We start from the raw sequence: 12,646 nt of genomic DNA on the forward strand, positions 1-12,646 counted from the left end.
CCCCATTGAGCTTTTGTGGGATCAGCTAGACTGTAAGGTGTGTGAGAAGTGCCCGACAAGACAGACACATCTATGGCAAGTGCTACAGGAAGTGTGGGGTGAAAGGTCACCAGAGTATCTGGACAAACTAACAGCTAGAATAACAAGGATCTGCAAAGCTGTCATCGCTGCACATGGAGGATTTTTTGATGAGAACTCTTTGATTTATGAAGTAGTCTTCTTTTTTTTTTTTCAAATTGTATTAGTAATTTTTCACGTTATTAATGTCCTGACTATACATTGTGATCAGTTGAACGCCACTTTGGTGAATAAAAGTACCACTTTCTTTCCATAAGAGCCAAAATCTGTACGATATTCCAAACTTTTGGCTGTCAGTGTATATATATACACACTACCGGTTAAAACTTTTGAAACATGACTGAAATGTTTCTCATGATCTTAAAAATCTTTTGATTTGAAGGCATATGCTTAAATGTTTGAAATTAGTTTTGTAGAAAAAAATACAACTGTGCCACCACATTCATGTATTTAATTACAAAACTAAAATTGTATTTAAAAGAAAAAGTTTTGATTGAGAAAAAAAAAATTGATTGAAAGAATAATTTATGACTTGGACCAAATAATAAAGAAAAGCAGCTAATAAGTGCCCAACATAGATGGGAACTACTTCAATACAGATTAAAAAGCATCCCAGGGTGGTACAAAGGGTGAAGACGTAACACATATTAGATTTATTTTGGATTTTGTTTAGTGACAACATAATTCCCATATTTCCATTTATGTTATTCCTTAGTTTTGTAGACTTTACTATTATTCTAATATGTGAAGAAGAAAAAAAAGATATAATAAAAATGAGTGTTTCAAAACTTGACCGGTAGTATATATATATATATATATATACATATACCCAGACCCCCTATATATACACACACCTTTTAAATCCGCATCAACAATATGTTGTGATAATATGTACTTGGCTTTGTATTAAAAGAAAATGGAAAAATATATCAAATATTTCCTTAAAGGGAATTACAGTTTCATTACAGGGCATTTTTGCCACTTTCAGTAGCATGTTTGCCCCTAAGCACCCATTACTTTTGGACCCTGGTTGGATGCAGGAAAAATGGGCAAGCGTGAGGATCTAAGTGACTTTGACAAGGGCCAAATTGTGATGGCTAGACAACTGGGTCAGAGCATCTCCAAAACGGCAGGTTCCCGATATGCAGTGATTAGTACCTACCAAAAGTGGTCCAAGGAAGGACAACCGCTGAATCGGCGACAGGGCCATGGGCACCCTAAGTTCATTGATGCATGTGGGGAGTGCAGACTAGCCCGTCTGGTCCGATCCCACAGAAGAGCTACTGTAGCACAAATTGCTGAAAAACTTAATTCTGGCCATGATAGAATGGTGTCAGAACACACAGTGCATCACAGCTTGCTGCGTATGGGACTGCACAGCTACAGACCGGTCAGAGTGCCCATGCTGATTCCTGTCCACTGTCGAAAGCGCCTACAATGGGAACATGAGCGGCAGAACTGGACCATGGAGCAATGGAAGAAGGGGAACTGTTCTGATGAATCACGTTTTCTTTTGGATCATGTGGACGGCCGGGTGCATGTGCGTCGTTTACCTGAGGAAGAACTGGCACCAGGATGCACTATAGGAAGAAGGAAGGCCGGCGGAGGCAGTGTGATGCTCTGCTGGGAAACCTTGGGTCCTGGCACGTACCACCTACCTAAAGATTGTTGCAGACCACGTACATCCTTTCATGGCAACGGTATTCCCTGATGGCAGAGGCCTCTTTCAGCAGGATAATGCATCCTGCCACACTGCAATAATTGTTCAGGAATTGTTTGAGGGGCAAGACAAAGAGTTCAAGGTGTTGACTTGGCCTCCAAATTCCACAGATCTCAATCCGACTGAGCATCTATGGGATGTGCTGGACCAACAATTCTGATCCATGGAGGCCCCACCTCACAACTTACAGGACTTAAAGGACACAGGACACCTTCAGAGGTGTTATGGAGTCCATGACTCCACTGGTCAGAGCTGTTTTGGTGGCACGAGGGTGACCTACGTGATATTAGGCAGATGTTTTTAATGTTGTGGCTGATCAGTATATATAACCACAAAGGTCAGAGTGTAAAAATATTCACATCAGAAACATTCAGTGAAATAAGAACATTTATTCAAGTACAGTGATGCTCTCAGTTATGTACACAATAAATAAGGCACAGGCCATCAAGGCAAACCACAGCTTCTATGACTTTAAATACATTTTCAACATCAACCATAAAATTTGTTGCAAGTTAGATTGACTGGCAACAGGGTTAGAGACAAATCTGACACAATCATAATGGTGTTGCACGAGCTGAACAGATTGTCGTAAGGAAAAACGCAAGTCAGTCAGTTTCCAGCTCTCAAGAAAGTCTTGAGCTGAAGACAGTTTTTGTGAAGCACACATGTCCCTTCTTGCTCAATGAGGTCCTGCTTTATCCCACAATACTTACAGTCCTCGTAGAGTAATGTATTATGACAGACGTTTCGGGACATTCCACTCGTCACCAATAGGGGGAGCTCTCATTGACCTTTATGTCACACAGAAGAGCTTCAGGCACTGTGTCGGCAGATTTCACAGCAAGCAAAAGGCTGTATTTCTGTCCTTCATTCAATCACAGAGATGTGCCTTCATTGGCATTGGCCAACAAAGGTCTTTGGTGTCGTTCCTTTGCCATTGACCAGTCAATTTTCAGGATGCTCTGCCACAATGATCACCACTGCCGTTGGAATCCACAGTAGGACGTTGTGGGTGGGTGGGTGGGTAGGTAGTTCAGCGTTAGCCTCAGTGCTAATGGATTGATGGATTGTTCTCAGACTTTAATGTCCTGAGACTCCGACATCTTGGCTAGTGTCTTTTTAACGCGCAGGGCGGTTAGCCGGGAGGCGGGGTTATGCGCCCAACATTCTGTCATGAGCTTTCCCATCTGTCTGAGACACTGAAATAACACACAACAACGTCACATTTGTGTCGGAGTTGGATTCAGAATTGGATGTTGAATACGGGATGCTGAATTACACTTTGAATCGGAATGACAGGAAGAGAAATTCACGGAAGTCACACAACAATTTCATTAGTCAAACACAAGTTTTGTGACAAAACAGAATTACTTCAGATTATTTAACTCTAATTTTGGGCTATTAATGCCTATTTAATCCTTGATAGGTAGAATATTTTTTTTGGTATTTCACATTTAATGACAATTTATTTTAAGGGTCGGTAATAATGCAGTAGTTAAGCATGAATATGAATGTCATTAATCATTAAATGCATGCATAGTAAGGCTATCTTAGCCATAACTTACAATAGATTACTAATCAATATTAAGCCAGTAATTAGGGCTGATTAGTATTAGACTCCCTGTTCTAAAGTGAACCTTTTACCTATTCAAGTTATATGTTTGTTGTGCATTTATAAGGTGGTATTAAGTTTATTGAACTACATTAGGAGAGTAATTATGACTAATTAGAATTGGTTTTACCTAATTGTTACTGTAGAATTGCTTTAAAATAAAGACAATTTTACTCCTTTTTCTAATGTAAAACATTCACTTACACAAGTTATTAATTAGTTTGACATCAGTTAGGCGTTTACAGTATTTGCATTAAGCTTCAAAATGTTTTATGAGAGTTTTATTGTAAATGACATAACAATAGGCTGAATAGGTTAAACTTTCACTTTAGAAGTTGTCTTAGTATTTTTTAGTAACAGCTTTATAATACTAATTAACAATTAAAGGAATATTCTGGGTTAAATGCAAGTTTAGCTCAATCGACAGCATTTGTGGCGTAATGTTGATTACCACAAACATTAATTTCGACTCCTTTTCATAAAAAAGAAGCAGCAAAAATGGAGGTTACAGTGAGGCACTTACAATGGGAGTGAATGGGGCCCATTTATTGAGGGTTTAAAAGGCAGAAATGTGAAGCTTATAATTTATAAAAGCACTTACATTAATTAATCTGTTAAAATGTGTGTATTATTTGAGCTGTAAAGTTACACATTTTTAAATTGAACATTTTACAGTAGGATTTGTTGACATTACATCGTCATGGCAACGAAGTTCTAAAATTGGCTATAACTTTACACCAAAAATTTTAGTAAGCGATATTATCACACTCAAATCATGTTTACACATACTGTTTTTTTTGGCTATGCTAAAAAGTGTATTTTAACATAAAAAATTGCCCCCATTAACTTCCATTGTAAGTGCCTCATTGTAACCCCGATTTATGCTTTTTTGTTTCTTTTCTTTTTTTTTTTTTTACATTCATTTTTGTGGTAATCAATGTTATACCACAAATATTATATATAGATTGAGCTTAACTTGTATTGAACCCGGAATATTCCTTTAATATTGTTTAGTAAACTTGATGAACTCTGAAATTGAGCAATAATTACATTACTTTATATACACAAAAAAAAAAGTGTAGCCAACTCTCCATTCAGTTAATAAATGAATTAATGTCTTATTCATGCTTATTGTGGATCCTTAAAATAAAGTGTCACAATATTTTCATCTCCATATTTACTGTGTACTGTATATATGCTACTATCCAAATTTCTATAAGTGGCATTTCAAACATGTAATAATTATTTTCTGAAAATATCCCTTAACTCTTTCCCCGCCAGCGTTTTTAAAAAAAGTTGCCAGCCACCGCCAGGGTTTTTGACGATTTTCGCTAAACTTTAATGGCCCGCAGAATATTTTCTTCCTTGAATATATGAAGATGCTATATATCAAAATAAAGAGCTGAGCCTCTGCTTTTAGGCAAAAAAAACGATTTTATTTTATCTTCAATTGTTCTTTTTTATTGCCACTTGAACAGAGGTAGGTTTTGTCAAAAACAAAATTTCGGACAAAAAGCTGAGAAAAAGGCATTTTTATCAAACAAGTGCTTTAGTATTAGTATGGTGTTCCACTTCACGTTTGAGACGATCGCAGTCTGTTTCTTTGATCAAAGAGTTGCGTACTCTTTCAAAACATGCTGCTGGTCTGCCTTACCGTATACCACCTAAAACACGGATGCCCGGAAAATTCCGTGTTTGGCGGGGAAGCGTTTTTTCATAAAACCCGGAAAATTCTGTGTTTGGCGGGGAAAGAGTTAAGAGTGTTTCACATGAAACCTGTGAAGAAGAATAAATCTAAAGAAATATAAAAAATGTGGATATTTTTAGGACCATTAAGATTTTTTACATTGTGACATTATTTTCACTAGTTACACACATTTTAGCCCCAATTCTCATTAACGCAACCTGGGGGGGAAAACGTATATAATGTATATATATATATATATATTATTTGACTTGTAAAGTATTCATACATCATCATAGTAATCTCTTAGTACTGTCTTTTGGCTTTTTTATAAGAAAATATTAAATAATTAGTCTCCGGTTTAAAAGTCTATTGCACACTGGTCTGTCTTCCATTGTTTATTTATTGTCTCACATTTTTGATTGTTTGCTCTTGTTTTTGTCTTGCACTGTCAATAGTAGCACTATGGGGACTCAGTTAAACATCATTTCATCCATCTGTATACTTGTATATACAGTACATGTGCTATATTGATTTGGGGTTAAATCCGACCAGGATATTTTCATGACAGGTTTTGTGAGAATCCTCCTATACTACACTTAAAGCAGTTACATGCATTAATTTTAGATTCATTTTTAATTACATCTTATATTCAAACTCAAAATGCAATTCTGAATCCAGTTTCCTACCTTCATTTAAATACTAGATTTTTAAAAAGGCACTCACAAGTGTGAGTTTTGAGCGTTTACCTCATCGCTGCTCCAGCGGTTGGGGAAAGACGGCCGTATTCTCTTGATGCAGACAACCTCTCTCATGTCCTCGTATGATGGATCATTCGGCACATGATCATGATATGGTAACTGATATTCCTCTACAATACCTGCAAATGTGATGAAACATTGATCAATGCCCATATAAAGAGCCAGAAGGTAAGAAAAATCACAAATGAGATCTCTTTATGTAAAATATAAAACTGTTTAGAGATTGAATAGAGAGCAAATGGATAATTTTGAGAAATCATTGCACATGTTTTCCTTACATTTACATTTACATTTATGCATTTGGCAGATGCTTTTATCCAAAGCGACTTACAGAGCACTTATTACAGGGACAATCCCCCCGGAGCAACCTGGAGTTAAGTGCCTTGCTCAAGGACACAATGGTGGTGGCTGTGGGGATCGAACCAGCAACCTTCTGATTAACAGTTCAGTGCTTTAGCCCACTACACCACCACCACTCCACTCCACTCCTTAGAAACTGTCTCAAACTGTGCACAGATTTTCAAAGATACTAAAGTCTGTAATGAATAGTCAAAGAACTCAATATGATCTCATGTAATGGTTAAAATGATCATTTCCATTATTTTGCTAAAGAAATGTCATCATTTGAAATATTAAAAAAAATACTGTTGCCAATTCTTAGCTATGAATTCTTAAAAACAAAAAACACAAAATGACATCAAACAGTAGCTCTCATGTGGAACAAGGTGTAAAAACTACAAAATATTTCATGACTCCTTTTGACCAAAATGATGTCATGTTTTGCCCATTATTTACTGCCATTAAAAAAATATTGATATCCCAATACACAATAGTAATATACAATAGTTATACACCGATCAGCCACAACATTAAAACCACCTTCCTAATATTGTGTAGGTCCACCTACGTGCCACCAAATCAGGGCCAACTTACATCTCAGCATGCCATGGTCCAAATCACTGAGATCACATTTTTTACCCATTCTGATGGGTGATGTGAACATTAACTGAAGCTCCTGACCTGTATCTGCATGATTTTATGCACTGCACTGCTGTCACATGATTGGTTGATTAGATAAACGCATGGATGATTGTTGGTGCCAGACGGGCTGGTTTGAGTAGTTCTGGGATTTTCATGCACAACAGTCTCTAGAATTTACTCCGAATGGTGCCAAAAACAAATAAACATCCAGTGAGCGGCAGATCTGTGGATGGAAATGTCTTGTTGATGAGAGAGGTCAACAGAGAATGGCCAGACTGGTTCGAACTAACAAAAATCTACGGTAACTCCGATAACCGCTCTGTATAATTGTGGTGAGAAGAATAGCCCCTCAGAATAGCATCAGGGGGACCTACACAATATTAGGCAGGTGGTTTTAATGTTGTGGCTGATCGGTGTATATTTCTGTAATAATTTAGTATACAACATTCCTATACAGTCTCAAGCCTTTTATTTTGAAATTAAATTTTCATATGATGCTACAAGACTGAGGCAAAAAAGTCGAATATGTCACAATTGAACATTTCTAAGGGATATATGGATGCTAAGCGCAACCCTACAATAGGTAAACTGATAAATACAAAACAAAATAAGAGATGCTTATGTGCAACCAGAGCTCAGTGATGTGCTTAAATGTAACCAGAGGGCTTTCAGTTGCTTCAAAATGTTGAACATGTTGAAGATGGGGAAATGACTGTGGACCTCATGTCGTATTCTCAAGCATATTTGACGCTCTTGCAACACAATGGAAAAATTGCACCTGAGATGCCTAGAAGTTTAATGATGCTGAATGAGACCACTGCAGGATATTTAGAGATTTTAGCACTCATGGCAATCATATTGCCTACTCTTCCCACATCTAATAATGATGTGGAGGGAGCATTTTCACAAGTGACACTACTTAAGTCAATTTGCCACGTCATGGATGTGCGCAAAGGCCTGAACACTGAACAGCTGTCGGGAAACTTTGACTCTTCTGTGCAGTAGCCAATTCAACTGGCTGTTTAAAGATGTATCATTTCAATGCATAAGTGTCATTAGGGTTGTAAAGGCTATGCTTTGGTATTATGGTTAAATGTGCTTGATTTTCATATACACTATCTGGCTGTTTTTTTATATATTTGAGTGGGTTTTGAACAATCATTGGGCTGGAAAACATCAAACTAATCTGGCAACAACAGTTTTGTGCTCCTTCCATTCATGGCGAAATGCTCTCATCTTTTCCTTGATCCACAAAACCTCAGTCCCATGGGGTAACTTTACATTTGTTGACACATTTTGACATGTTTTGAATTACGTAAATGTGCAACTGAGGTAAATCTGTAGCACTTTAAATATAATGCAGTCAGCGAACACAACTGTGTGTCATACTTCACAACAATTGTCTTTGTCATTTTTGAATGGATGAATGAGTGAATGAATAATAATACCTCCAGACACGCATCTCCTGCCGATCTCCCACAGTATGAGGCCAAAGCTGTACATGTCTGCCATGATATAGGACTGAAAATGATTTCTGTTTAGAGTCTCATCCAGAACTTCAGGAGCCATGAAGCGTTTGGTGCCCACACGTGTGTTTAGTGGGATGTCCACTTCATTAGTGTCACTGTTAGATCAAACAAAACTGTGTTAATACAATAATTACATTCGGATATTTAGACAGTACTGTAGGGTCCTTCTTTATCAGCATATATACTTGAGCAGGGTTCAAATCACTTTCCTAGTTTATTTAGTATTGGGGAAGCTACTTTGAAGCTATTAATAATTTAAAGGTGCAACTTTTTGTTCATGTCATCTTGGACTTACAGTGACACCTAGTGGTGTGGATGTAGCATCATTCAAAATCAAGTTTTCAGTAACAGATGCCATTGTAGAAATGTTGTATTTACACCCAGTCATGATTAATTTAATCCAAGAGTGAAAGTGTCCAATAGCAAGACGGTTACTGAGATTAAGTGAGCAGCTGGTCATGTGATTCTAAAATGGCAGCCCTCATGAGGGCGCCCCTGCCCCATGTACAACAAAACAGCTTTTATAAGGTTACTGATATGACTAGAGTCCTTATCTCATGTGAGAGCTCATGATTGTATACATGTTTCAAAATTACAGTTAAAGAGTGCACCTTCAAAAAGATAAACTATTCGCCACTCTATTTAAAATGTAGTTATCTACAGCAACAAATACAAAAGTCGCTAAATACACTGAAACTCTACAAGAGGGGCATTTTTTTCTATTATTATAATTTATAAAAATTATTGATGTACTGTTTTAATTATTGAACAATCAGAACTGTATTTATCTGACACAAAAACAATGAGGATCTAATTTAAACTGTATATACACATTTATTTACTCTAAATACAACTAGTAAAAATACAAAAACAACAACAACACTGATTTATACTGTATATCTGAATTGACTTATGTATTAATATGTACTAAATAATAGCAGTGACTAATATTTTTTTCAACAAAAACATACACAAATATATAAAAAATGAATAAACAAAAATAAATGCATAAATACCAAAAAGTAAAATGGACTTTTGGACGCAAGGAAACATTCTGAAAACATTACTGAAATTATATTTGTAATTAATTATTTTTATCTTTTTTACTGATTAATAGAAATGAACCATCTGGAATTCTTATTTTATTGAATTCTAGACATGTGCATACATTGTTACATAAAACTATGTCCAACAACAACAATGTCATGTTTTGACAAGCTACAAGTTACTTATTAAAAACGTACATTAAATGAAATTAGAAGATTATATTATAAAATATTCTGTTACGTCCTGAGACGTATTATTATTAGTAGTACTGTTGCTGTTTTTAGTTGTTTTCATGTTAGTTTGTTTTTTCAATTGGCCCGATAGAATCCTTTATTTTTGGTCACACATTATACACACAGTTTTTTGCATATATACAGTGAAATGTATTCGTTTTCACATATCCCAGCTAAGCTGGTGTCAGAGTGCAGGGTCAGCCATGATACGGTGCCCCTGGAGCAGATAGGGTTAAGGGCCTTGCTCAAGGGCCCAACAGTGTCATCTTGGTGGTGCTGGAGCTTGAACCCCCGACCTTCTGGTCAGTAACCCTGAGCCTCAACCACTGAGCCACCACTGCCCTGATAGCACATTGCTATCGGGACATTGGCATGTGCTATCAGGTCACTTGGGTATCACGAAAACATTTTGTCTCCCAATACTTTTTTGGCCCAGACTTATATATGCTGTGACTAACATTTGTATGCCGTTCGCCATATGTCAACTTACCGGGACGCCAAACCAGAAAGTGCCAGTTGCCACTTTTCTACCGAATCCGGTCATGAGAGAACCCTTTGAGCACCTAATTTTGGATTGTGTAGGTCAGTTACCCAAATCCAAGTTGGAACACGAATATATCCTGACACATATGTGCACATCGACGTGTTATCCGGAAGTGACACCATTGTGCTCGATCAAAGCTCAAGTGATAATCAAAGAATTAGTCAAATTCTTTGGTAAGCCAGGTGCGGTGCAAACTGATCAAGGGACAACATTTATATCAAAGGAATTCACACAAACTCAAACTGAGTTAGGTGTCAAGCACGTACCACCCAGTCTCACAGGGCGTACTTAAATGATTCCACCAAACCCTTAAATCGATGCTGCGTGCCTACTGTGTCGTGAGTGGAAGAGATTGGGCTGAAGGTCTTCCATTTCTCATGTTTGCATTTCGAGAAGCAGTGCAGGGGTCTCTTGGCTTCAGTCCTGCTGACCTCGTATTTGGCCACACTACTCGTGGGCTAGCTAAAAACTCTTCCCCTGTCTCTATCCTTGACTTTGTCAACTCGTCTCGTGAAAAGCTTAATAAGGCCCGTGGCCTTACTAGCGAGCATTGGCCACTGCTCAGCCGAGGATGAAATCCTGCTATGATAAATAAAAGTGTACATCGTAGTTTTCAACCTGGTAACAATGTTCTTGTCCTCCTACCTGACTCTGGTTCTGTGTTCCGAGCAAAATCTTCGTGCCCAAATAAGATCAAGGAAAAACTCTATGACACTGACTATAGCCTCTTTTCCACCACCGGGCCGAACTGTTCATGTTGCCGATCCGAGCCACCATGCACGGTTACAGATTTTTTCCCTACTGTGGTGCTGAAAACAGACTTTGAATGTACACAAGAAATATGTCAAACATTACCTTGGTAACACAAGAGTTTAAGGACCGTGTGAAGTGTTTACTTTGCCCAAATATTCCACTTCACCAGCTACCGAGAAAAAACAAGTAACCTTGGCAACTGACAAGTGACCGATCTAGAGTCGCGATGTCACTACAGGCATTCCAACGGCACACTTGAGCATGGTTGTCGAATTTTGGGCCGAGAACAGTTACTAATCGTGCGGTGCCCAGGTGTAAAAGCTACTGTAACCATTCCTCACCATGCTCAGAGCCGTTCGGCTAGACGGTGAAAAGGAGACTTATGTCATTCGCACCCTGATTGCAGGCGTAAAACCCATGTGTGTCACATAAACATGTTGAAGAGGTTTGTTGTGCACGTCGAAAAGTCCACTCCCTCGCCTGTTTCTGTGTCCGTTATATCTGTTGCTGTCTCTTCTGCTGGTGATATGCTGGAAGTGGACAGGTTAATTGAAAAAAAGAAAAGCCCAAGCTGTAGCTAAGTGGTTAGAAAACTCTGCTATACTGAGTTCTCACTCATTTGTCCAAAAAACAGAGTGAACAAATTATCCAGTTGATACACGCCCATCCATTTTTCTGATGTGCCTGGCAGAATGACTGTGTTAAGCCATGACATTGATGTAGGATCTATTCCCCAGTTACCTGCATGCATTACCTACTAACATCCCAATAGAGTAAACCCTGGAAAACTTGACATGATGAGAACCAATTAGGAGTACATGCTACAACATGGTCTGGCTGTACATAGCTGTAGTACTCCCTTGTCTGCTGGTGCCTAAAGCGGATAGTTCATATTGCATCTGATATTGGCAAGTGCCCCTTACTACACGCACATCTGAGATCTCCACGTTCGTCACTCCAGAGCATTTTTTCTGCAATACGGTGCTGCCGTCCGGCATGCGAAACGTGCCTGGTACATTTCAGCACCTCAAGCGGATAGTTTTAGCCGAAGTGCCGAATTGTGACATGTGACATGATGAGATCATCTGGGAAAACAAGTGGTCATGGTTGTTTCAAGCCAGTTGATGCTAAGGTGCCTGCCATACTTGAGTTCCCCACACCATGTAACAAATGTGAGCAACTACGGTTCTTGGGATGAGTGGGTATTACCAGTGATTCTGTCAGAACTTTTCGACACTAGTGTCACCCCATACTGACCTTCTCAGTACCACCAAGATTTTTAAGTGGAACCCTGAGTGCAAAAATGCATTCAGTGCTGTGAAAGATCTTCTGTGCCATGCTCCTGTGTTGTCTGCTCCTAATTTTGACCTACCTTTTAAGTTGCAGGTAGATGCCAGTGCCACTGGCGCTAGAGCAGTTCTGCTACAAGAAAATTATTGTGGTACTGGACCACCCGATCTCCTACTTCTCATAGAAGCTTTCAAAATGCCAACAATGCTACAGCACGTTCGAGAAAGAGACCCTTGCCCAGCTGTTAGCCTTAGTACTGTCTCTATTGTTGTTTACATTGACCATATCCCCTTAATCTTTCTCTCTCGCATGTCTAACGCCAACCAACATTTGATGTGCTGGGCCCTTATTGTCCAGGAGTACAACCTCGATCATCACCACATACGTGGTACAGACAACTTAGTGTCAGATGCA

At 38.5% G+C, this 12,646-nt stretch overlaps 1 protein-coding gene across 1 annotated transcript in view; it reads right to left on the reverse strand.

Moving 5' to 3' along the window:
- Positions 1–2,222: 2,222 nt before the first annotated feature.
- The window catches only part of LOC127643057 (bone morphogenetic protein receptor type-1B-like), a 43,245-nt gene continuing 32,821 nt past the window's right edge, over positions 2,223–12,646 (reverse strand). The window contains exons 9-11 of the mRNA XM_052125606.1: positions 8,285–8,460; positions 5,844–5,974; positions 2,223–2,997 (exon numbers count right to left, since the gene is read on the reverse strand). Coding sequence (XP_051981566.1) covers positions 2,872–2,997; positions 5,844–5,974; positions 8,285–8,460 — 433 coding nt within the window. The 3' untranslated portion in view covers positions 2,223–2,871. The remainder of the gene's footprint in view (positions 2,998–5,843; positions 5,975–8,284; positions 8,461–12,646) is intronic.

Source organism: Xyrauchen texanus, chromosome 4 (genome assembly GCF_025860055.1).
Source record: "Xyrauchen texanus isolate HMW12.3.18 chromosome 4, RBS_HiC_50CHRs, whole genome shotgun sequence".
Taxonomy (NCBI): Eukaryota; Metazoa; Chordata; class Actinopteri; order Cypriniformes; family Catostomidae; genus Xyrauchen; species Xyrauchen texanus.